Source organism: Sus scrofa, chromosome 9 (genome assembly GCF_000003025.6).
Source record: "Sus scrofa isolate TJ Tabasco breed Duroc chromosome 9, Sscrofa11.1, whole genome shotgun sequence".
NCBI classification, from domain to species: Eukaryota; Metazoa; Chordata; class Mammalia; order Artiodactyla; family Suidae; genus Sus; species Sus scrofa.
The window spans coordinates 10,641,009-10,668,903 of record NC_010451.4 but is presented as its reverse complement, the minus strand read 5'-3'; the positions used below and the strand labels follow the sequence as shown (position 1 = coordinate 10,668,903).

The window sequence follows — 27,895 nt, the reverse complement described above, 5'->3', positions numbered from 1 at the left end:
TGTGCTAGAGATGCTTTCAATTAATTGCTAAACTGTTAAACCACAAAATTCTTTACTGCACACAGTTATTTAACATGTCTGTTAATCTTAGCACCTCTGCCCATGACGAATTTATGTCAAAATAACAATATGGCTTCTAAAACAAGACTCCCAATACTAATTTTTCCACTGCCCACTTCCCATAAACCCTAATGGGCTCCAGGGTATAGTTTTAAAATCTGGGTTTGTTTCCTCAGCTTCCTTTATCTCTCCTGAGAATTCATTGAAAAAAACCCTCTTTCTGCTGTGCAAACTGATTTTTCTCCCTCTCTATTCCCAAGCACCAGTTCTCTATATGTAAGTATTTCCAACAGGAGGGTCTCAAAATATATTTTTGAATTAAAACTCTACTGCAGGAGTTCCCGCCGTGGTGCAGTGGAAATGAATCCGACTAGGAACCATGAGGTTGAGGGTTCGATCCCTGGCCTCACTCAGTGGGTTAAGGATCTGCGTTGCCGTGAGCTACAGTATAGGTTGCAGACACTGCTCAGATCTGGCGTTGCTGTGGCTCTGCAGTAGGCCGGGAGCAACAGCTCCAATTTGACCCCTAGCCTGGGAACATCCATGTGCCATGGGTGCAGCCCTAAAAAGACAAAGGACCAAAAAAAAAAAAAAAAAAAAAAAAAAAAAAAAACCTCTAGTGCTTAAGGAAATCATATGTAGAAGTAAATCTATACAGATTGTAATCTTCAGAGAACTAAGTGATTGGGAAGAATTATTCTCTCCTGTAAATATTTTCCATTTACCTGACTCTTGTTTGATTTGAATGGTAGGCTTGATACCAGGTGGCAAAGGGGACTGCTGAGGCTGTTGCTGATGAGATACTGGAGAAGGCTGGGCCACCTGTTGCTGTGTCTGTTGCTGCACTTGGTGTAACTGCTGCTTAGGAGACTGCTGATGCTGTTTAGGAAACTGTGCAAGAATCTGAGTTGGGGCACCCACTAAGCTTTTGGGAGAAGGAAGTCTGGTTGATGCCATTTTGATTGCTGATGTAGATACACCTATAGAAAAGTAAGAGAAAAGAAAATTTAATTGGAAAGCATAATTAAAGTTACTTCTGGTTATTATATGCAGGGTAATAGCTGAAAACTAGATAAATCAATAAAACAATGACATTATTCACATGAATACTTATGAGTAATTATTCACATTAATAATTATAACATAGTGTCAGTATGTTACAGTATTTTACATATCTGATATCTAGTCCTCAAACTGTGCAAGGGAGGAGTCATCGCATCACTCAAAAAAGCTGATTTTCCCTTGGTGAAAAGTTACAACAAAAGAAACAAGTACCAGGCAGAATGTTCTCACACCTGTTGCTCAATAGGTTTTTCTCTTAGAAAATAATGTTCTCGTTGTAAATAAAAGAACAAAGCAAACTAAGTTTTGAATCTTATTTATAATCCAGTTTTTCAGATAGTACTTTTCAGGTTCTAAGGAGTCAATTTAAATACGGCATTAGATTAAATAACTCACAGTGAAACATTCACCTTTTGAATTATTTAGCATGGCAAAGTAGCTTTTCTATATCTCATATCTAATAATCTATAATCGTTTCTTGAGAATTGGTCATTAAATAATCATGTGAAAGTAGGCATACTCAGTATATCCACAGCAAAAAAAGTCTCACGATAGAAGGTTTTAAGACACTTCTCTTTTTTTGGCCATACCTGCAACATGTGGAAGTTCCCAGGCCAGGGATCAAACCCACGTCATGACAGCGAGTCGAACCACTGCAGTGACAACACTAGATCCTTAACCCACTGCATCACAAGGAAACTCCTTAATACGCTTCTTTTCAGTGCAGTACTAATTTAGCAAGCATGCATAGGCACCGAGTACCAATAATTTTCACTAAAGATGACAGAGTTTGAAATTCTTCCTTCTCCCAGATATTTCAGCAGTATTCTTCTCATCAACAACACAATAGGACTATTATCTGTAAGTGAATTAATACTCCTACCAGAAAGAACCTGGACTACAATTCACCCTATCAACTTTCTGAGCGCTGCTGAAACAATGAAAAGAAACTGGTCAATAACCTAATGATTTAGTTCCAATTATCAAATAAGCTATTTCACACTTTCCTCTACCACAGCCTCACTATGACAATTCTATTGCATTACAAAAATTTTTAAATATCACATTGTCATATAAAATGTGTCTGGGAATAATAAAAATAAGGAAGACACCTTGAGAGGTCAGTCTGACTCTCTCGGCCTTCACATATGTTGAATTTTCCTGGACGTATTAAGTCTCTGAGTGTTGCTGTGTGGACCAGGTAAAATCACAGACTGAGGAATACGTTGAGGGAAGGGAAAAGAAAGGAGCAGCCGGAACCACCCAGCAGGCTCACATCACTTACTCGTTCTCCCACATGGCTCACCCATCCCTCCCTGAAATGCTAGAATTCAGTGACATGTATGCTATACCGCTTTGCTGTACTGAACTAGATTATCTCTGGAGCCCCTTTCAGCACCAATATTTTATGACTTACTGAATATAAAGTTAGTGTTATACAACTGAAAGACATTACTTTTCAACTATTGGGAGACTTTAACTTTGGTGCGTTTTTGGGAAACTGACATTTATACTGCATTCACAATGAACTCTCATATCAACTGAGGTAAACTGTGCACATGAGTAACTCCCTAATAATCTATGTTCTCTATATCCTCTTCCACAGGAAGCGGATTTGATGTAAATGTTGTCAGCGTGACTTCACAATCAAAGAATTGTGTTCAAATTATGTCTTCAACACATAAACTCGTAATAGCTATATATGATCTTGTTAAAGTACTTAATTTCTTTGGATGTTTATTCATTCAATAAAAATTTACTAAGCACATACTTTATGCCAGCATCCTGGGGACACTCTTTTGTATCCAAGAAACAGTCCCTACCTCAAGGGAAGACAATCAAATGATCACATGAACCTATCATTACGAATTATAATAAATGCTATCTTTGTTTTAACAAAGAAAAGGTCCTCTTCCTTCTGCTCTTCAATTCCCAAACAATTTAGCACGAACACCATCAGATGGTGCAAGCATGATGGATAACGAGAAGCTAAGCAGAAGAATGGCTAAGCACGGGGTGTTAGAAACTAGTGCAGAGACTGGCCTCGCATAGGAATCAGAGTCCGAGGAGGACGAGGAGGGTGCACATGGTAGGGGAGCTCAGGGTACAGCACCACATGCACAGTCAGAACCCAAGTAAGATAAAGAGGGGTTCCATGAATGTGAGGCACCAAGCACAGGGTCCCAAAGCTTGAGGATGGTGTCCATGGAAAAGGGCTGGGATCAGAGTTCAAACGAGGTGAAGAAGACCCCTGGGAGGAAGGTGGCCTGGCACTGCCAGAGCTGAACAGGGTGAAACAGACATCCATACAAAAGCGTGACAGGGGCGATGCACGAGCACTCAGGTGGGGGGAAGAAGTCTGCAGCCTGTCAGAACCTGAAGGAGTGAGGAAAGTATCCGCATGGAGGTGCAGGCAACAGCCGCAACAGTGACAGATGGTACAGCGTGAGGAACTGAGAAAACAAGTAAATGGAAGATAATGGAAGCCAGGCTCTCACTATTGGAATGGAAAGGGAGAAAACTAGAATTAACAATCAGTGTTTGAAATCAGACATATCCATATGGACCCATAGTTTTCAACATGGAGGAATACAGATGCACATATGTGACTGTGTACATATGTATACACAGACACACACATGCACCTAGCAATGAGCATAGATCCAGTACCCAGATTCTAATGATCAGTTTCCACCAAAAGGAACTGGAGCTCTTTGGAGAAATGGCTGAACCAAGGACTAGAGTAGGAAAAGTACAAGATGAAGTTGATAAATATAAAAGACTTTTCCCCTCTCTTCTTGTAATTTCTTTAAAAGAATATTGACTATTTAAAGTAAAACTAATAGCAATGCAATGTAGGGCTTATGAGAGAGAAAATTTAAATGTATGACAACCATAGTACAACGATGAGAGAGAAGAAACAGAAGTATACTATTCTAAAATTCTAACACAAAATAGGAAGTTGGAATTGGAAACAGACTATTACAATTAAAAATGTACAGCTCCCATCGTGGCTCAGTGGTTAACGAATCTGACTAGGAACCATGAGGTGGAGGGTTCAGTCCCTGGCCTTGCTCAGTGGGTTAAGGATCCGGCATTGCCATGAACTGTGGTGTAGGTTGCAGACACGGCTTGGATCCAGCATTGCTGTGGCTGTGGAGTAGGCTGGCAGCTGCAGCTCTGATTAGACGCCTAGCCTGGGAACCTCCATATGCCATGGAAGCTGCCCCAGAAAAGGCACAAAAAAAAAAAAAAAAAAAAAAAAATTAAATGTATAATGTAAACTCTAAAGCTGAGCTCTTGACCAAAGGCAATTCTGCTCTCCCTTTTGCCCTGGGATACTTGGAAATCACTACAAATATTTTCTTGTCATGACAGGAGGGTATGCTACTCATATCTAGTAGGTAAAAAGCAGGAATGCTGCAGAATTTCCTATAATGCACAAGTCAGCCTCCCATAATAAACAATTATCTGGTCCAAAATATCCATATATGGAGGTTGAGAACCCTACCCTAGAGCAACATTAAAAAAAAAAAAAAACAGCATAATAAACCAAAGAAAGAGATAAAATGGAACCCTTTTTATTAAAAAAAAAAAACCTAAATCCAAAAGAAGGCAAGAAAGGATAAAGAAAACAAAGAATACAGAAGACAAGAAATAAAAAGATGGTAGACAAACTTGATCATATTCATAATTATGTTAAATATAAATGAGCCAAACACTTCATTTATTTTTCATTTTATTTTATTTTTTGCTTTTTTAGGGCTGCACCTGTGGCACATGGAGGTTCCCAGGCTAGGGGCTGAATCAGAGCTACAGCTGCCAGCCTACACCACAGCCACAGAAATGCCGGATCAGACTTGCATTTGTGACGTACACCACAGCTCACAGCAACACCAGATCCTTAACCCATTGAGTGAGGCCAGGGATCAAACCCGCATCCTCATGGATACTAGTCAGGCTCATTACTGCTGAGCCACAATGGGAACTTCCCAAACACTTTATTTAAAAGGTAAAGATGGGAGTTCCCGTTGTGGCACAGTGGAAACGAATCTGACTAGGAACCATGAGGTTTCGGGTTCGATCCCTGGCCTTGTTCAGTGGGTTAAGGATTGGCGTTCCCGTGAGCTGTGGCATAGGTCACAACAAGGCTCAGATCTGGCATTGCTCTGGCTGTGGCATAGGCTGGCAGCTCCAGCTCCGATTAGACTCCTAGCCTGGAACCTCCATATGCTGCGGGTGCGGCCCTAAAAAGACAAAAAAAACAAAAACAAAAACAAGCCAAAACAAAGCAAAAACAGTAAAAGGTAAAGACGGTCAGATTGAATAAGAAATTAAGCCCTAACTATACAATGTTCATAAGAGATGTTTTTTAAATACAAAGGAACAGATGGGTTAAAAGTAAACAATTGAAAAATATAATGTAAACCCTAATTATAGGACAGTTGTAGTAGCTACATTAATATCAGGATAAATATCAAAATAAGGTGTGTTACTAGAGAAAAAGAACAATGTTTCATAGTGAAAAGGAACTGAATTCATCAGGAAGATACAATACTAAATGTGCTTGCACCTAGTAACAGAGCTTAAAATATATGAGACAAATCTGACAAAGGGAGAAATGCATAAAGCCACAACTATACCTTGGAGATTCTTACACTCCTCACCATATTTGATACAACAAATAGACATCCCCTGGCAAAAGGATAACCTGATCAGTTTTATCAACCAATTTAATCTCACTAACATGCATACAAACAAATTAAAAGTCAATTGTTCTAAAACTATTTTATTAAAACAAGCTAATGCCAACATACACTCTTGGTTGCTTGGCTAATTTCCCTTCTCTGCCCTCTTCCTAACAGAGCCCCATTTTCACCCCCAAAAGATCCTGGTCACTGGCATATACTTTCGGGGAGAGCAGGCACCAAGGCAGCTCTAGCGGGCCACTTCTAATTGATCCAAGCTAGTCATGGTGGCCCCTCCCCTTTCCCCAGGGACTAGTTTAGGCTAGAGTATATGACACAGGTGTGGCCAAAAAACACCACCAAGGGAATCTTCTTCTGGGCGCTTCTGGGAAAGGTTTTCTCTTTTCTAAGAGAGGCTCACAGAAGGAATGGTCTCTTCTCTTCTTTCTGTGCCCATTGTTATAACTGGATGTGATACATGGAAATGCTGGACTCATAACCATGATGGGATCTACCTGGGAAAAAAGCTGACACACCAAGGAAAACAGAAAAAAAGGTGAAAATAAACTCCCTGATGGCTCCAGTGAGCTACTATATAATTTAAGTGGAACTTCCCTGCTTCCAGACTTTTCGTTTTACGAGATAAATTTTCTTATTGCTAAAAACCACTCAGTCAATGCAAATTTATGTAATCATTCAATTACTCATCACATTTTGCAACTCAATTTAGATATTAACAATCCAGGGGCTCTGTAACAATTTATCAAATACCTGAATGCCAAATAGTGTACAGGCTGCTGTGAAAATCATTGAAGCAAATGTGATTGTCTGTATTTGGAGAAATTACATATGGTTTAAGCCACACTGGTAATTTTGAATAAATATGAAAAACTTAGTTTAGAATTTTAACATGAACCCTGGAGAAAGAATGAAGCCCAAAAGACATCAAAAAACAAAGTCATGTAAATGATTGGGAAAGAAGATCTAAAACTGTAAGAATATTACCTGTGGTTTACCTTATATTCAGAGATTAAAGGGGAAAAAAAATCAAGTATTAAACTGACTGCTTAAATAGTATGGCATTAAAAAATTTTTTCAATCCTAGAAACTGTATTACCTGCCTTGCTGTAAATAGGAGGAAAAAGGACCACTATTAGTAGACATACACTATTGAAAAATTCTAAGACGGTAATAGTTCAAGGAGCTAAAATGCGGCATTTAGCAAACTCTACAAAAAAAGTCCCAGCCTCTATCTTGGTAATCCTGCTACAGAGCTGGTTCTAAAGGAAAAAAGGGCTCAATTCAATTCACAAAGATGTTCACCACAGTTAAATCTATAATATCAAAACCTGGAAATACTCTATCTAAAATTAAGGGAACAAGTTAATAAATCATGCAATAATAACAAAAACATTAAATAGAACTAAAAATAATTAGATTAATTACAGAAAAATAGCAGAATGTTAATGAAGCAATAGTACATGAAAAAAGCATGATAGCAAATGGAATAAAGTTTTTTTACTCCAACTGAACGAAAAATATTCATACAGGTAAAAAGGCAGCAATACATAAAATGGGAAGGGCTGTTGTGATAGAGTGATTACTGATTATTTAATCCACTAATACTTCTAGGTTTAAAAAACTTGAATAGCAGTTCCTGCCCCGGCTCAGCTTTAAAGAAACAAACTAGTGTCCATGAGGATGCAGGTTTTGATCCCTAGCCTGTGAAGGATCTGGCTAAAAGACTAAATAAGTAAGTAAATAAATAAATAACTTCTTTCTATATACATAAAACACATTCTAACCAACACCTTTTTTCTTTTGTTCCTTTCATTCTTTCTTTTTTCTTTGCTTTTTAGGCTGTACCCATGCCATATGGAAGTTTCCAGGCTTAGGGTTGAATCAGAGCTGCAGTCGCCAACCTACACCACAACCACAGCAACACCAGATCTGACTGCATCTGTGACCTACACCACAGCTCACGGTAACACCAGATCCTTAACCATCTGAGCAGAGCCAGGGTTCAAATCTGCATCCTCATGGATACTAGCTGGATTTGTACTGCTGAGCCACAAGGGGACGCCCCTCACCTTTTTTCCATAATACCAGCACCAGACTTATAACCACAAATTTAAAATTATTCCTTCCAAACATTACAGTGCAGACAGTGTGCATAAAATGTTACCTTTTACCTAAGATGATAAAATATATGCATATTGGTTTATATATTAAAGAAATGAAAGGATAAATTAAAAACTAATCAAAGGGAAAAAAGATTTCCTATCAGGGAAAGACAAAACAGGGTATAAGAACTACAGATGAAAGGGCTGACTTCTCAGAACATCTTATTTTGTGGGTCTGACTTTGGAACTATATAAATATTTTATGTAATTATAATTAACATTAGGTCAAAAATTTTTTCAGTGTAATGCACAAAAACAACATGAAACATATTATTAGCCTAACTGTACACCAAATTAGAGTTTAACCAGAGAAAAGTTATTTCAAGTGACTTTAAAATACAGTAATTTGACTGTATAGCCTTATTGAGAATACCTTAAGAATCAAAAGACCATAAAAGAATCTTAAATTCTGTTCAATAATTATATTGTTAGTTGTCATGTCCCCAAAAACAATAGGACTTGAATCTGATCAGGTTTCTTGAAATGGAACAGGAGAACTTGTTAAACCACACTATGAAATTAAAATCAGCAAAATTCGGACTAAGAGAAACTCAAGAAAAATGACTAATCTTCAACAAATAAAAAGAAAAAAAAGAAAGACCTGTAAGTTTAAAAAGATTTAACCATATCGATAAATGTGTACACCTTCTTTAGATCTTAATTTTTTAAGAAATTTATGATATGATCAAGGAAACTCGATGCTAACTAATTTTATTATATGAAGGAATTATTGCTAAAAATTCTAGGTGTGACAATGGTATTGTGAGTTGCGGTACATACTGAAGTATTTATAGGTAAAATATACGGTATTTGGGATTTGCTTTAAATTATTACAGGCCAGGGGTATGTAGAAGGAAAGAGCAGATACAGATGAAACAAGACTGACCATGTGTTGCTCATTCCTGATGCTGGGTAATGACCACATATTATAGGGTTCATTTCACTGTTCTCTCTACTTACGTACATCTAGAATTTTTCATAATAAAAATTTTTTCCAATTATCCTGTTTTGCAGGTAACCAATTCAGAATAAGCATTCTCACTTATAGAATTTAAGACTTCCCATATTCCAAATATTAAAGAGTTCCTTTTCCTTCCTACCAAATGAACCAACTGTACACAATCCCCTACACTCCCTACCTTTGGAGCCATCTCTACACTTATAAACATGGAGTCATCCACCAAGTTATTGCTACTAAGATTCTTCCCCCTCTACCACCAGCTGCCCCTACAAGAATAGCCAGAGACAGCTATATCAGCTTTAAAACGGTTTATGTCTCTAGGCCCCAAGAGACACAAACAATGAATGCCCTGTCCCCTAGGTACCCACGGTGGAGCCGCAAAAGAGGCCCTGCAGTCAGAATCACACTTGCAGTTTGTATATTACAAATATACACAAATATTTGCTCACACAAATATTTACCTTCTTTAAAAAAAATGCCTTAATTTCTTAGCACTTGTATCTAAATTAGATATCTCAAACAAAAACTAAAATAATCTCCAACAAGGACCTAATGTATAGCACAGGGAACTCAATTCAATATTCTGTAATAACCTATATGAGAAGGGACTCTAAAATTAAAGAGTGGATATATGTATACGTATAACTTAATCACTTTGTTGTACACCTGAAACTAACACAACATTGTAAATTATCTCTATTCCAATTTTTTTTCTTTTCTTTTTAGGGCTGCACCTGCAGCACATGGAAGTTCCCAGGCTAGGGGTCAAATTGGAGCTACAGCTTCCAGCCTACACTCCAGCCACAGCAACGCAGGATCCAAGCCCCATCTGCAACCTATGCCACAGTTCACGGCAACGACAGATCCTTAACCTGAGTGAGGCCAGGGATTGAACCTGTATCCTCATGGATACTAGCCAGGTTTGTAACCCACTGAGCCACAAGAGAAACTCACTAAAAAATTTTTTTAAGTAATCACATAGTTTTCCTGGGTGTCTTTCTAGGAGTTCCCACTGTGGCACAGTGGGACTGGCAGCATCTTGGAAGCACTGGGATACAGATTTTATCCCTGGCCTAGCACAGCCAGTTAAGAATCTGGCACTGCTTAGGTCATGACTGCATCTTGGATCTGACCCCTGGCCTGGAACTCCATATGCCATGGGGTGCCAAAAGTAGGGGAAAAAAGTAAAGTTGAAGTCCTCGCCACCCCAAAAAATCAGGGTATTTCCAAGTCTCAGTCTACTTTAAGCTATCTATTGCAAGTAAAATTCAATGAAAACTAGATACTAAATACTGTACTATAATGTTTCTCTGCTCCCTTTGATAGACTGCAATCATGGGTATGAAATCTGTATAATTAAATGGCTCCCTGTGATTCCCATTTTTTTTTCTTTTTTTCTTTTTAGGGCCACACCCAGGGCATGTGGAAGTTCCCAGGCTAGGGGCAGAATCAGATCTGCAGCTGTAGCTGCTGGCCTACACCAAAGTCACAGCAATGCAGGATCTGAGCCACATCTGTGACCTACACCACAACTCTTGGCAATAGCGGATCCTTAACCCACTGAGCGAGGCCAGGGATCGAGCCCACATCTTCGTGGATACTAGTCGGATTCGTTTCCACTGAGTCATGACAGGAACTCCTGATTCCCATCTTAAGACTGACTAGCCCTGTAAAAAGAAAATTCCTTCAGTGTGCCCTCTGCCCTTTACATAGGAGGAACACAAAGATATGGAAGAGAGCTCAAGCGAGTTAAGCTGGCATGGAACTGAGGTTTCCACATTTCCTTTCCTTGCTATTAAGCAGCAACTTTCCTTCACTTTAGCCTCAGTGCCTTTCAGTACTTCCTATCACCCACCCATCCAGAAAAATTTAGGAAACTGAAGAAAAGGCTAATGCCATATCCTTGAAATCATCCTACTTATTGGGTAACTTACTTTAAAGAGGTTATATACTTAATATTTCTTCTGAAGAACCTAGCGTAAAACAATTTCAAGTTCCTCACTTAAAATTTTCATTACATTATAGATATTCATATATGCTTTGAAATTTGTTCTGACAAGATTTAACCTATATAATTGCCTAGGTGACTAGGTGTTGTGCATTTGAAAAAAATCTTAGAGTAAACATATTAATATAAGAAAACTGATTAACCCACTAGTTTGGCAAACTAGGAGACAGGAAGTGGTCGATCTCTGATGTAACAGATGGGAACTTTACACCCAAAGCAGTAAAATACACTCACGAATTTTTCTTCAAAATTCCCATACCCCACAGGGCTAGAATTACGTGGTAAATCACCACTTACCTTGTGCTACTGTTGACATGACCACAGACGGTGTGGAAGAAACCACAGCTGTTACTGCAACTGTATTAGGAATAGGTGACGGCGTAGAACTGCTGCTGCCACTGCTGCTACTACTGACCAGAGAGGACTGTGAAGCAGTTATAACCACTGGTGGCTTCTGGGTTGTGGAAGCAATGACTGATGTTGGTACAAGCTTAGTGACTGCTGCATAGTTATGGGATTTGGAGAGAATGTTGGGCACGAAGGTTGAACTTGGTGATGTGGTCACTATGATAACCTAAGGAAGGTAAAATAAGTTATTTTCATGTACCTACTATACTACTAATGTATCTAGACTCATAGTTACATACAATTCAAAAATAGCTTATAAAACATAATGAAGCAATTCAAGAAAAAGAAATCTAAAACCAAAAATATATGAAAGCTTTCCTTTACCAGTAATTATCAAATGTACTTAAAAGAAATAATTTTTACCAACCAAACATTTTAAAAGACACATTCAATGTTGTACAAGATACTGCAAAGTAAGCATTTCAGCATACTGCTTAGGGAGTATAAACTAGCACAATTTTTCTAGAAAATAATTTGGATAGCCATTCATTGATAAATATTTGTTGAGCATCTACTATGTGCCAGGCATCATTCTAGATGCTGAGGATAATGGAATGAACAAACGAAGTTCTTGTTTTCATAGAGCTAACATTCCAGTAAGGAGAGAAAAACAATAAGCAAATAAAAAGTAAATACATGTTATGTAGAGATAAAATGGAACAGACAAAGCAAGGTAGGAAATAAAAGAAAATGGGAATAATGTGTAATTTTTTTACCTAGTGTTCGATGAAGATCTCTCTGATAAGGAGACATCTGAGCAGAAACTAGAATAAGGGGTGTCAACATGCTGCTACCTAGAGGAAGACCATCCAGTGGAAGAGGGAGTAACAGATACAAAGGCCCTGAGGCAGAAGCAAGCTTTGGTATGTTCAAGACACCTCGGGACCTAATGATGGAATTGGAATTTATAAGGCTGAGAAGGTAGAGAATAACAGGAGACAGATTCAGACAAGCAATGGGGGAGCTAAATGACGTAAGGACACGTTGACTGTATATACCCTTGATATGACTTGACGGAAATAGCACTTTATTTTTGTGGTCTTCCTTCCAAAACTCATAATACTGGTATATTTTTCATTTTTATTTTTTGGTCTTTTTAGGGCCACACCCACGGCACATGGAAGTTCCCAGGCTGGGGTAGAATCGGAGCGGCAGCTGCCAGCCTACGCCACAGCCACAGCAACATGGAATCCGAACGGCGTCTGTGATCTACACCACAGCTCACGGCAGCGCTGGAGCCTCAACCCACTAAGCGAGGCCAGGGATCAAACCCACATCCCCGAGGATACAAGTTGGGTTCTTTACCACTGAAGCACAATGGGAACTCCTCATAATGCTAGTCTAATCATGAGAAAAACATTAGATAAATTGCAGTGCTGGGGCATTCTACAAAATACTTGACTAGTAATCCTCAAAACTGCCAAGGTTATCAAACACAAAGTTTGAGAAACTTCCATAGCCAAGAGGAAACTAAGGAGACATGACAAGAAAATGTAATGTGGTATCCAGGAATAGAAAAAGACAATAAGCAAAACTAAAGAAGCCTGGAAAAACTTTACTTAATGGACCTTACTTAATATTATGCATCAACACTGGTTTATTAACTGTAACAACTATATCATACTAATACAAAGTTAAGAACAGGGGAAACTGGATGCAGGGTATATGGGAACTCCCTGTACTACCTTTCCAACTTTTCTACAAATCCGAAAGTTTTCTAAAAAATAAAGCATCCGTCTATCTGCTTGGTGAAAAGTACAGCAGAGCAGAGAGGGTGGAAATAGGGAGACAAATTAGAGGCTCCTGCAATAAATCAAACAGAGAGGATGGTGACAAAAGTGTTTGTGGTAGAGTTGGTGAAAAGTGAACAGATTCTGAATATATTTAAAGGTGAAATCAACAGGATTTGCTCATAGCTTGATATAGAGAATAGAGGGAAAAAGAGGCAGGGAAGAGACTTCAAGGTTAGCCAGTATGCTTAGAAAAATGTACCTGATACAGGGACAAAGCATTTCTCAGACCAAGAGAAAAAGATGGAGCCAAGGACCTAGGTAGGACTTAGCCTGCTGTATTTAAAAACAGGAAAGAGAGCCGGTGTAGCAAAAGCATATAGGGCAAGGAGGGGATGCAAAACTAAGCAGAGTCCAGATCAAATCTGTAAACCAGAATAAAGAATCTAAAATGTATAGTAAGTATAATGGGAAGCCATGGAAGGATTTTAAGTAAGGAAACAGCAAACATTGACTTATATTTTAAAAGATCAATCTAGTTGCTATGTGGTGAGAGGTAAGAATGGAAGCAGTGAGACTAGTAAAAGAAGCTACTGCAATGGACTAGGCAAGAAATGATAATAGGCTGCCTGGACTGAGGTGTTAGTATTCAAAATAAAGAGAAGTGATCGGATTCCGATTATTTTAAGAGGTAGAGTCAACAGGACTTGATATACAGAAACCTTAGGGTTGAAGAAAATAAGGGAATCAAGATTAGCTCCTAGAGTTACAATGCATTGGCTTATTTAAATCTCCCATCCATCCTACAACACAGACACTATTATTATCCCCATTTTACAGCTGAGAACACAAAAAAACATTTACAAGTCTATAATACCGGTTTTATTATGGGCAAGTATAATGGTAGTTTAGTGATACCCAAGACAAAGCAGAATGTCCTTTTCCTCTTTGACCATAATTACTTTTCCCTATCTAGCTAGGACAGAAAATTGTTTGAAAAATTCAAAGGCTTTAAAGAGAAATTATTTCCCATTTTTCTACCAGTTCTAAAGAAAGTCTAAAATTAAATCAGTCAGTCAAAACTTATTGAGTATGTCTGTACTCAGTATCTACATCTCAAAGAAGCTTTGACCATATATATATCACTGCTATATATTTCAGTGTTACGAGAATTTTAAGTACATGTCCATTATTTTAAAGAGTTTGTTGATTATCTGAGAAGTCAAGAAAGACATAAAAGTCTTGACCAGCAAACACCTCTATGGAGTTGAGCAGCATATTTCTATGTAGACTCAATCAGCAAACACCTACATTGCACTATTACAAACACAACCATCAGCCACCATATAAACTGAGAACTAAACCAACACGGTAGTAAGACCAGATGTTAAAAGTCAAATGAACATGAGCTCAATCCTGCCTCTACCACTGACAAATGGTAGGCCCCTGGACATGTTAAAATACCTAGGTTCCAATTTTCATCTATAAAATAGGGATAATAATACCTACCTTGCAAATCTTTACAGGGATTCAATGAGATCATGAAGTGAAGCATCTAACACAGTGCTAGGCACATAGCAGGTGGTCAATATTTGGCAGTTCACAAATGGTACTTATTAGTAGCCTATTATTACTACTTAATAAATGTTAGAAGGATATCAGTAAAGCTGTTATAGATCAAATCAATATGGAAATTTTTTTTAATGTTCCCTATTTTTGTTTCATTAAAAAATTTTATGTATCTTTTTCTCAAATCCCGATACCCCTGAGAATCCAAAGAACTCAGTTACTACCACAGTCAAACCAATTAAGAGTAGTAATAGCAATTAGGTTTCGTATTTGCCAATTCTGAACGAACAGTCATAGCTTCCTGGAGCAGTTTTTATAAGGACTGCAGCACAGATGAGGATTCGCGAAGGTTTGGCAGAAAAGTATGCCACAGGTAATTAGCAAGGTCTGTCATGGGTAAGGGAAGGGAGGCATTCCCACTTGGGTCAAATATTTGCAATTTCAGAAGTGGAGTACGCATGTAGACTTTTAACAGTAAGACGACAACACTTCGGCAAAATCAATCTGAGTCTTTAAGAGCATGTTTTAGATTAGAGATACAAATGATAAAACATATTTTGAGATTTTGGTCTGCAAATTAATTTCTGATCTGAAAAGGGGTTTTCCAAAATTAGAAATTCACCTTGAAGAAAATTTACTTGCACTTTAGTTACTTGTTACAACAAGGGAAATAAAGGGATTTCGAAACCGAGTGAACCAAACAGTGTTTATTCAGGCCATAATTCAAATTACTGACCTTCTAGCATTCACAAAAACTCCTTAAGAGTGCTGGGACTTGCACCCTAAGGATAAAATGAAAAATATCAATCAAGCATGTGAAAGCATAAAGCTGCATTCTGTTGCTTTGTTTATATAAGTGCTGTACCAATGCTATACTTAAAGTGAAGGCACCACATTAACACAGGTGGAAATTTGTCTACCTTGAAAATATATGACTTATTTGAATTTGAATCAAGTCCACAAATTCATAAATAATTATACTTAATGTAAAAGTCAACTTAACTAAAGTACCCTAAGTTGTCTTACATAGGATTTGTGAGAAATCCAAGGTGAATGCAATAATGGCAACGGCCTTAAAGAGAGTTAAAAAAAAAAATCCAATTACCCAGCAAAAGGAAAATAAAAAACACACAAAATATCCCAAAGAATATCTATTAGTTCTCAGCTTGTCCAAGAAATAAAATCAATGGCACTAAGTACACATGAAGTAAGAGTAAAGTTTTACATCTGGAACCTAACAGATACTCAGTAAGTATTTGTGAATACATGTCATTTTTTTTTTTAGGGCTGCACTCACAGCATATGGAGGTTCCCAGGCTGGGGTTGAATTGGAGGTGTAGCTGCCAGCCTACACCACAGCCATAGCAATGCCAGATTCAAGCTACATGTGCAACCTACACCACAGCTCACGGCAACACTGGATCCTTAACCCACCGAGTGAGGCCAGGGATCGAACCTGCATCCTCATGGATGCTAGTCAGATTCGTTTCTCCATGACAGGAGATCCTGAATGTCTTATTTTTCATTTGATTTGTTATAATTTTTTTTAAACACAATTGGACAAATCTAAGGTTCTGAGCCTGGAATCTCATGTTATGACTCATGTATGACTTTGGAGATAAATAAGCCCTCTTATGAGCATCATAAGTCTGATAATCTCAATTCTCCATTCTTGACTGACAATTCAGAAGAAAAAAAATTAAAATATGGTAAAGGTAGTGAATCAAAAAAAAAGTTCACCATTTCACTTAGAGGTGAGCCCCCGTAAGTATCTGTATATAGGTCTGCTAAGGAGACTGGACAGTTAATGATGTTAGGGGACGTCTACTGAATACTTCTCATATGTGCAATGTTAAAGCCCCGTCCATGGATCATCTCATTTAACTATCTAGACAGCACTAGCACTGTCTTTGCTTTATAAGGTAACTGAGGCTCAAGAGAGGTGGCAAAGGCAGTACTGGAACCAAATACATTCACTCATTCATTCATTCAACAAATATTAGTTAGCACCCACTGCGTGTCCGACACTATTCTAAACTCTAGGGAATAGTGATGAATTAAGACATAGTCTCTACCCTCAGTAAGGTAGGCTCTATGGGAAAAACAGGAAATAAATTCATAATATAATGCTAACTAGTTATTAAGTATAATGAATAAAAATAAAACCAAGTAAAGGAAAAAAGGACAGGGATTGGAAGTGGGTGCTCTTTTAGCTACAACTTTGCTACATTATATCTCAAATGCCAAATAGAGCCCAGGAGAAGAGGAGGAAGAGAGAATTACTGATAAAATCGATCCAGCAAAGAAGCAGTAAAAAAATTACAAAAGCAGCTTTAAAAATTCTCAAGATTATAGCAGGCTGATGACATATTATAGGGCTAGCCCAGAAAGCAGTAAGTATAATACAAGAAAAATGATATTCAGGAAGATTACCTTGGAGTCATCAAATACAAATGCAAAAAATATGTTCAGTGTAACACTTAAGAAGTAACCAAAAATAGTCAATTTCTATATACTAAGGGGTAAGCTTCAGTTAACTGATAAATTCATTATTTGGAACAGTTCATTCTCAATAGTGCAAATAAATTTTTTTTTTAAAGTTCTGACTTCACTTATAGGTGAACTCCCTTCTATTAAAACATTTTTTTATATAGGTCTACCAAAGAAGACTGGAAACTTAATAATGTCAGGTCTGCTTTCCATAAAATACCTATAAAGGAAGGGACCTAACATTTTTGGAGTATACACATTATGCTGTACTTTAAAATATCCAATCCCATTTAATCCTCACAATAACCTTATAAAATTGGCATTATTTTCATCTCACAGATGGGTAAACAGATTTAGAAAGACTAATGTATCTCAGGTCATAGTGGAGAGCTATGATTCCAACCCAGTCTCTTTGGCTACAAAAATTCTTGGTTGATTTATTGGGGGGGGCATGCCCATGGTATATGGAAGTTCCCAAGCCAAGGATCAAACCCACACCACAGCAATGACCCAAGACACAGCATGACAACACCAGATCCTTAATCTGCTAGGCCACTAGGTAACTCCCTTAGTTGATTTTTAATATAAACTATAATGCCTCATCCTAGGACTGAAGCTAGAATTATAGTCCACAAATTAACTCATTATCATTTCTAGTTTTTAAGAAAATTAATCTTTTATAAATTATATAATGACATCTTCCCAGGACACTCAAGGAGGTTTTTTAAATGAAATTATCACTGATCTGAAGATTCAAAACTAGAAAAGACCATCTATTGAAAATAAGAATTTACCTCTATTCCTTCCCCCAAATCCCTCTAAAAGTATATGAAGTGATTTTTTTAAAAGGGGAAGAGATGCATGAACCCATAAGGTCAAAATGGAAAGGAGACAATAGCCATCAAGTTTTGGAAAGTGGAAAATAGACAAGTAGTAACCGATGACGCATTCCCAAGAGAGTGGAAACCTAAGACACCAAACAGAACAAAAAACAAGACAACTTCCAGAGAACCCCAGAAAAACTCAGAAATTCAAGAACCAGATACTTCTGAAGTAGGGGTAAACGTGGGACTAGAGGGAGTTCCTGTGGTGGCTGTCAGGATACGAACCTGACTAGTATCCATGAGGATGCAGGTTCGATCCCTAGCCTCACTGAGTTGGTTAAGGATCTGGCACTGCAGACACAGCTCAGATGCCCAGTTGCTATGGCTGTGGCACAGGTCAGTAGGTGCAGCTCCACTTTGACCCCTAGCCTGGGAACTTTCATACGCTGCATGTAAGGACCTAAAAAGAAAAAAAAAAGTGGGACTAGAAAGAGGAAAATTAGTTGAAAATCTGTTTAAACAGCATTAAGATCCCCAGTCATCTTCCTCCATCCTCAAGGAAAACTACTGGTCTTTAGTCTTTCCTAAAGTAAGACTCTTGAGGGAAAGACTGAATCCAAGGGAATTCGACAACACCAGGCTAATGGGGGTGGATGCAATACTGCAAAGAGAGGGGTTAAGTAAAGTCTATATACTGAAGAATGAAACTATCCAGCCTTCTCCCTCCCATCGCTCTTAAAAGACTGGCAAACAAGCTGGCTACTGGAGGCAAATGACTGGAAGATTCTTTGAGGAACCTGGCCACTCCATGAAAAAGCCCTAATAAGAATGAAAATTGGTAGAGGTAAAGGGGTAGCAGATGTTTATCAACAAAACAAAACATCTAGGTCAACCTACATGAAGGTCAGCAGCCAACATATCCCACCCTACACACAGATTTCTGCCAGCTTTTTAGTGCCCAATTCCATTCATAAGCAGATAACCAGCATTTAAGGAAAGTGAAGAGAAAGAAAGAGATCAAAATTAATAGATAATAGAAATTTATAGGTAAGACAGAAAACATGAAAGAAGAAAACATCAAAAAAATTACCATGAATACCATAAGAAAAGACAATATATAGTCTATGAAAGAGCAGGATGCTATTTAAAAAAAAAAAAAAAGGAACTTTCAGAGAACAAGAAAAGATTACTAGAAATTAAAAATAAGATAGAAAGGGAGTTCCTGCTGTGGCACAGTGGGTTAGGAATCTGACTGAAGCAGCTCAGGTCACTGCTGAGAGGTGGGTTTGATCCCTAGCCCAGAACAGTGGGTTAAAGATCTGGCATTGCTACAGCTGTGATGTAGGTCACAGCTGCAGTTCAGATTCAGTCCCTGGCCCAGGGACTTCCATATGCCTCACAGCCATTTAAAAAAAAAAAAAAGCAAAAATGAAAAATGCCAAAGGAGTTCCTGCTGTAGTACAGCAGGTTAAGGATCTGATACTGCCTCTGAGGTGGAGTGTGTTTGATCCCTGGCCTGGCACAGTGGGTTAAGGATACAGCATCTGCAGCTGTAGGACCGATCACAGCTGTGGTTTGGATTCAATCCCTGGCCCGGGTACTTCCATATGCTTCGAGTGCAACCAAAAAGAAAAAAAAAAGAAAAACTCCAGAGAAGTAACATAATAAAGGATAAAGTTAGAAAGTAAAAAAAAAAAAATACTTATAGAGCATTTACTACGTGCTAAGCTCTATTCTAACAGTTTGGTATTTATTATTTCATTTATTTATACCCCCAAACACTACAAAATAAATATATTATTTTTCCTATTTTACAAGAAAAAAGCTTAGGTCTAGAGTTTAGTTTTCCCAAAGTCACGTAATTAGTAAATGGCAAAAAAATGGGATTCAAACTCAAGAAGTCTAGTTCCAAAATCCAGGCTTTTAGACATCATACTATAGTAGAAAGAAAAAGAAAACAAACGGAAAAAGAGAAATGAGAAAGATTTAAAAAATGAAAGGCTCAATCTAGGCATTCAAGATCAGAATATAGGTGATCCAAAAAGAGAAAACAGAGAAAAATTAAAGAAATAATTCAAGAAATTTCCCAGAATTGAAGGATATGAGTATCTAGAATGACAGGGGCCACTGAGTGTGCAACCCAATGGATAAAATAAAGACCCACACCAAGGAAAATCACCTTGAAATTTCAGAACTCTGATAATTACTAAGAGTTTTCTAAGAGAAAAAGAGGATCTGGAATTAGAATGGCATTACTAGGCTTCTCAAAAGCAATGCTGGAAGCCGAGCCAATGGAGCAATACATTCAAAATTCTCAAGGAAAATGACCTCCCACCCAGAGTATTTACCTAGCTAAACTTACAGCAAGACAGTATAAGGGCAAAATAAAGAAATCTTCAGGCCACCATGCAAGGTCTCAAAAACTTTACTTTCCATTCCCCCTATATACCAAGAAGCTACTGGAGGATATGCTCCAGAAAATTAGTAAATAAACCAAGAAAGAGGAAGGTCAGAATGACGGTGAAGTGAGAGCTCAGATATAAAGGTGTTTAACAAGCACCCAGATTAGTGTGGGAAGTTACAGGGTTCTAGTAACAAAACTGACAGAATACTGACGATTTGAACATACTGAGAGAAGCGTTTAGAAATGCATTAATGACAGCATATAAAGAAGAAAGAAGACCACAGCAAGTATTCACTTCATCACATTCTTTCTCTCTTCTATGAAACATCTAACTCTGACAACTGCATTACTCTGGCATTATAAAAACTGAGTTCCTGAAGGCAAAGTTACCTAAACACAGGCTAAAAAAAAACCCCTTTATAATCTTTTGTATTTTAATTTTTTTCCTACTGGAATTACAACAATGAAATATAAACAGAAGTCTTAGAAGATCTGCTAGCTCTATCAAGTTGTTTGGCATCTCTGAGCCCAATCTACAAAAATACATACAAAAAGTGAAATACTACTGTCTATCCCAAAGCTTTATGTGCCAAATTAAAGAAAGAGATGTGAACATTCTCAGCACAATGCCAAGCACATAGTAAGCACTCAGTGTATGTCTGTTAAATCTGAATCGCACTGACTGAAAGATAAAAGCAACAATTGGCAGAAGAGACTCCCTCTACCACATACCTTCTGGGTTGTTGTGTTTGTCGTCTGTGTTGATGGTTTGGTGAAGGTTATTTTCACAGGAGACATGTGGGGTGGTAAGGAGTTGGCAATGCTCTGCATGATGTTGCTCATCTTGGGACTGCCACTCACAGGCACAGTGATTGTCTTTGAGACGGGAACGACAGCCTTTGGAACTTCCTTTAGGACAACGGGGGAGGAGCTGGAAGAGTTTGTTCGCCTTCGTTTTCTAGGTTTTTCATCTTCATCTGAACAGCTAACACCTGAAAGGCAGTGACAGTATTGCCTTTATAGCAATCTAACCTTGTATTTTATACTTCAAAATCATTGTGTCATTAGTCGTCTTTGCTTCATGCCCCATCAGACAGTAAGTCCTACCAATCTTTCCTCAGAGAAGCTGTCTCTGAATGCCTTCCCTTCTTTCTTTAACCCTATGGCTATGTCAGTCCTTCTTATCTCCTGCTTGTATTTTAGCAACAACCTCCTAAAATGTGTTCACACTATCAGTCGCTCCACTTTCATTCTACCCTTCTTCCTACTACCAGCTACAAAACCTCACATCCAGTCATGCCAATGCCCTGCCTCGAATCCTTCAGTGGTCTTTATCTCCCTACAAGGTGAGGCACAAAAATCACTGCCACATCATTAAAGCTTCCTTATCTTTGTAAGAGCACAATACCGTATTCCACTCAACTTTGCACACCCTTATTATAACCCTGGCACACTGAACTGTTCACCATTCCCCAAAACCACCTTATCACATCTTCTATCCCACGTGGTCTCTATATCCTGTTATTCTTTGGGGAATACCACACAGCATCAAGGACCTCTGCATCTTCCAGCAAGCATCATCCTGCAAGCCATCCCTTAGTGAAGCTTTCCCTAGCTCTTTAAGCAAAGCTAATCCACATCTCCTCTGAGCCTAGAGAGCACTTTGCACACTCTCTTCTAGATCACTTATCCCATGGCAACGTGGCTGTCAGCCTGCACATCTCCTATTATTAAGGGGCTCCCAAAAGACAATGACTAAGTCTTACTGGTTTGTCTCCCCAGTATAGTGCCTTGACATATGAAGTTGGATGAACAATTGTATCTCAAACTAATGTTGTCTGTATGACTTCTGAGAATAAAGCAATAAACTTCCTATTACTTCCAACTACAAATTATGTGAAATGGTTTCATGTTTGGGATTCACTTTCAATGTTTAAAAAAAAAAATTAAAAAATAGACCATCACAGTTATTTTTAAAGACGACTGTGGCTAAACCCACAGAAATCAGATATAAACTTACAAGATTCTTAGTTTATTCTTCATGCACTAAAGCCCCAATTGTTTTTGAGAAACACAAAACCTTGCAATATATATAGAAAATCTCTACAGACCTGACATTTATAACAGCATACAGCATGACTCATGGAAACAGTAATAAAACATAACCCCTTATACCTTCAATTTTTAGACTCTAATTTAAACAAGGCTGACAATGACCTAAAATCATTTCTGTCTAAAACAGCAAAGTCCACCTCTATAAGTTACAAAGAAATCAAGTTAATAACTATACTGAGAAAAATGAAAGTCAAATATTAATGATCTCCAGCTGATATCAAAAGCAAAGCAACACTGGCATAACACATTAAAAACAAAAAATGACATCAAACTGCTTCATAGGGTAGAATCAAAGGGTTAAAAACTGCAAATAAACTTCAAAAAATTACAGTCAACTAGAAATATGAAAGACAGACTCTCTAGAATGCTTCACTGAATTTAATAGTTGGAAGTTATACAAACAGTTTTTTAAAAACACTACCAAGATTACAAGTATAGGAGTAAACACTAAAAAAATAACATAAACACATTCCTTTAGTTTGTATTCACATTTTTATTTCATGAAAAACAAAACTTGGAGGATAGCACTCTTCAAGGCAGATTCCCCAGAGAAAACAAAAAAAAAGAAGTAATTTCTCAACCCCCACAACTGATAAAAAGCAATATAAACCTAAATTATGTGCAAAAAAGGAATTCTTTACATCCTTCAAGAACTAACCACTGCTAATAGCCAGTGGACCAATGAATTAATCCAGGAAGGCAGATCTAATCAGAGCCTATGCTGCAGCTTTTAGCCAAGATGGCCCTCATAACACTGAGAATATCACTTACTTTTGACATAAACAGTACTTCCACTTGGCAAGACAACTACATTGGAGGCAGGGCTGGCAGGTCTTGGAGACTTAACCGTTGCTATGCTGCCACTTGGAACAGGGGTAGAGGTTGGGGTTGACGTGGTACTTGTGTAGGAATAGCAAACCACTACTGAAGGAACGATAAAAAAGTTTGCTGTTAACTTTCACCAAAACTGTCCACGAATACAGAAAAATTATTTTTTTTACTGCAGGCCAATTTTAACATTTTCATAAAATCAAAAGCTAGAGGCCAATACTAGGTATGAGGTCCACAGGTTAAAAGGTATTAATAACCTTTCCTGAAAAATCATCACTTAACTGAGTTTTCCCCAAGTATTTAGCAGCTGTCAACAGGTGACAATGACAATGGAGCACAGTTACAAAGAAGCCAAGTTTGAAACTGAGAAAAATGAAGATCACTTTTCATCCATGGCAGGTGGACAAAAGGCATGAACCTGTATTCCTTTTTAATACTAATAACAGTATCTATAGGGAGTGATGATAATTTTTCCCTAACCATAGCAATTTCCAACTTGGGACCTGGAGGGAACTAATGCAAGGTTCTTTTATTATAAACCAATTCACTGGTCACCTGCCATCTAAGCACAGCATAATAACTAAGGTAATGACACCATATTTCAATTTCTTGAATAACAACAAGCAGAATCAGCTCATAGGTCCTATTTACTGAGTTCCATGCATTATGCTCAGTCCTTTCCATTTATTACCACTAATTCTCACAATACCACATCCTTACTTTAAAGATGAGGAACCCAAGGCTCACAGAAGCTAAAAGACTTGCCGCAGGTCGCAAAGCAAGGAAATCACAAACTAGGATTGGAAGATTTGACTATGGAAAATTCTATCTTCTTTCCACTCAACCAGAGTTGGTGAACAGAAAAGATAAAAGTGAGAAGAGAAGAAAACACCTCTGCTACAACAACAAAAAACAGGAACTCAATAGAGGCCAGGCTTACACACTGATAACTGTCTCTCCCTAAATATAGCTTCCTTCAGCATAAAACAAAGTCTGGCGTGTATGAAAGGAATGGCTCATTCTGCTCCACAACCCACTGCTAGCCAAGAAAAGACAATTCTTCAAAGTAACCCGACAACTGCATTATTTTCAGGATCATTTTCACATGACACCAAAGTTACTAAAGTCAACTCAAACATATGCTCTCAAATTTAATATTACTCTTGGTGACCTCAGGAGAACCAAGGATTTTTAAAGCATGTATCAATTACCAGATTAAATAATAAAAAGAAAGCTTTCTCATTGGCCACATAACCCCTAATAGATTCAGCACACTGACTGGAAGAGAGAAGCAGCATATACCATTGATTCCAAAAGACAAAAACAGTCTTTCTAAAGTATCAGCTCAGCACCCTTCTCCAGCAGCTAAATGACCTCTAACATCTTATTAATTTTCCACATCACCTGTTAAGACCTTTTATCCACTTCTAACAAGATACACTGATATCAAAAATTCATTCCAAGGAGTTCCCGTGTGGCTCAGCAGAAACAATCCAACTAGGAACCATGAGGTTGCAGGTTTGATCCCTGGCCTTGCTCAGTGGGTTAAGGATCCGGCGTTGCCGTGAGCTGTGGTGGAGGTCAAGATGCAGCTTGGATCCAGCATTGCTGTGGCTGTGGTGTAGGCCAGCAGCTGTAGCTCCAATTTGACCCCTAACCTAGGAACTCCATATGCCACCAGAGCGGCCCTAAAAATCAAAAAAAAAAAAAAAAAAAAAAAGAATGAGAGAGAGAGAGAAAGAAATTCATTCCACGAAGGGTTTTTGTAATTTTGTGATTAATATAATTTACACTTTGAACAAAGGGGATGTTCAATTTTGGCTGAGACTAAAACTTGGCAATTTCTACTTTCAGAACAAGAGTTGCTTATTATATTTTATAACCTTTAAACATTAGGACAAAAACACATGAAAAACAAGAAAACTTTCATGAAGAATCTGAGAAAAGTCATCTCTACATACAAAAATATTTCTCTACTCACCTTCCTTGCTTCCTGTTTCTGCAGGCACTGGAAGAGATGCATTGTGCTGGATAGCTGCATTGGCAACAGCATTAGCTGTTACCGTGAAGGCGGTTTGGGGAACCAGCCGAGGCATCAGGGGTACCAATCGACGACCTTCAATGGACCACTCTGAAGAGCTATTAGGTCCAGACATACTAAACAAAAAAGAAAATGCTGCTGCAAGAGTTCTCAATCGCTAAAAATGAATTACATATATATACTCAAATATCATAACTTTTTAATTATAAAAAGTGCCCTGAGTAAACAGGAGATGCTTTGTTTTAAGCAAGCAAGATCAAAATTATGAATAATCAGAATTTGAGGAATTTCACACTTAAGATTTTTACACATTTTATTTCATAATCTGAAGCTTATAATGAGCATAATTGAAATTATGGAAAAACTTCCCATGCCTTCTAAATAAACACTGATATTATTTTCATTAGCTTAAATCTGGTATTGCTAACGAAAACTAGTATCTCCACAAACTTTTAGAATTTACTGTCATAAATTAAGCTAAAAAGGTAAAAAGTGCTCATAATTTCAAAACTCAGATGTTCCGTATTTATTACGGAAATTCACTGAACTTTTGCAAAAGTATCCTAACTGCCTGCATGGCCAGAGGTTCTAAGGCTTTCAAACAAGGGAAACTGAGGCAGTAAACATGGGAGACCAGGTAATGAGGGACAGAAGAGGCCTGTATATATCACCGCATGTGTCACTGACAATGTGTGATACTGTTATCCTTCCTGTTAAAACACAGACTAGACCTGAGGACACTGAAAGAAACCTGCCCCTACCTTCACTTCACTTATTTATACCATTCTTCCCTGTAAGTATCTGAAGCAACTGAACGCTACCCCTAGCAGACGCTATTCTCAATTTCACTCAAACTTCTTGAGCAAATTTTATCCTAGGAATCCAAACAGAGGTTGAAATCTGAAAAAACAGCTGTTCACTTCTCTTTGCTTGGCTCCACAAAAGGTAGCTGTGTCACTTTTCCTAACTAGTGATTAGTGCTGTGGTTTAAAATTCATCAAGAATCAACTGCTTCACTAAGTTGGAAATATTTCCGCACCTTTTTCAAAACAAAAGATTCTACAACCTAACCTAGAGTTTAAGATTTTGTATGTTCACTGATGCTTCAGAATACACAGAAGCCCTTGTGAGTGGCGAGTGGAACAACGGTGGTGATGATAGTTATCCTCAGTTAGCACTTACTACCTGTGAGGCGCTGTTCTCAACATTTTCCAGGTATTAAGCGTACAATTCTCTTAACAATCCTATGAAATTCCCACTTTATAGATGGGAAAACTGAGGCACCAAGAGGCTAAATAACTTGCCTAAGGTCACACAGCTACTCAATGTCTCTTTCACAAGCATATATCAGGCTACTGAAATTAACTGTCACATCACAAGTGGAAGGTATAAAAATTTTCAAATATGTTTTATGTCTAACTTTTGCCTTTGATTTATACTAACAGCAATGCTGTCCAATCACTACCAACTTTCACTGAATGGAACAATAAATTATGACTCGAGAAGAATTTACATTCAGTTCAGAAAGCAATCTCTAGAAGTTGATGAATCCAATTGGATTACTGTGGAAAACCTGAAAATTCCTTCATGGTTTAGCACAGGCCTACCTACATAACACATAGGCAAGAAGAATTCCTAAGACCCCAATAACCCTCACAGATTTATTATCACGGCACCTCCAAGTTGATGCTAGTTCTGAAACAGAGAGTGATACAAACAAGAAAGAGAGACAGAAAAAGGCTACTGCATGAATTGTCAAGGGAAAAAATTCTAAAAGCTATTTGGCATTTTCTTGGCTTACTCTTATTTTACTATCACTTTATTAGACTACCTAATAAATTTGGTGAGAGTTTAGCACACAAATAAAGTGATGTCTACACTTACCTGGTGCATTGTTTAAACAGTGGTAGAAATTATGGAAGATTAATAATTTAAAATACATGAATATATGCTATTGAAGACAGAATCTGCAGTGCAAAAGACACAACTTCAACATTTATAAGGATCTATAAATCTTCCAAATTTCTACTCATGCAAACATGCTCAAAAACTTTGAGTGAAGAATTAAATATCATGTTAGAATTAGATCAAAACTTCTTATTTGCTTAGTAAAGAGGGTATAAATACACATTAGTTTCACAAATCGCCTAAACAGAATTTTAATTTTTTTTTAATTTCAGGGCCGCACCCATTTTAGGGCTGCACCTGTGGCATATGGAGGTTCCCAGGCTAGGGGCTGAATCGGAGCTGTAGCTGCTGGCCTGCGCCACAGCCACAGTAATGCCAGATCCGAGCTGCGTCTGCGACCTACACCACAGCTCACGGCAACACCAGATCCTTAACCCACTGAGCGAGGCCAGGGATCAAACCTGCGTCCTCATGGATGCTAGTGAGATTCGTTTCTGCTGAGCCATGTTGGGAACTCCCCTAAATAAAATTTTAAAGGTTTCTGTAACCATCTTACTCCAGGGTTTCCCTGGGATACTGATGTTTCAAAGAACACATTTCTATTTACACTGAA

At 37.9% G+C, this 27,895-nt stretch overlaps 1 protein-coding gene across 25 annotated transcripts in view; it reads right to left on the bottom strand.

Moving 5' to 3' along the window:
• EMSY (EMSY, BRCA2 interacting transcriptional repressor) overlaps positions 1-27,895 on the bottom strand; it is an 87,762-nt gene that overhangs the window by 46,911 nt on the left and 12,956 nt on the right. For 15 of the 25 annotated variants that reach the window (XM_021062538.1, XM_013979150.2, XM_013979159.2 and 12 more), the window contains 5 exons: positions 25,315-25,490; positions 23,274-23,426; positions 21,120-21,379; positions 11,260-11,536; positions 786-1,040 (listed from right to left, as the gene is read on the bottom strand). In XM_021062538.1, the coding sequence (XP_020918197.1) occupies positions 786-1,040; positions 11,260-11,536; positions 21,120-21,379; positions 23,274-23,426; positions 25,315-25,490 (1,121 nt within the window). The remainder of the gene's footprint in view (positions 1-785; positions 1,041-11,259; positions 11,537-21,119; positions 21,380-23,273; positions 23,427-25,314; positions 25,491-27,895) is intronic. The other 10 variants (XM_021062545.1, XM_021062541.1, XM_021062544.1 and 7 more) reach the window with 2 other exon arrangements.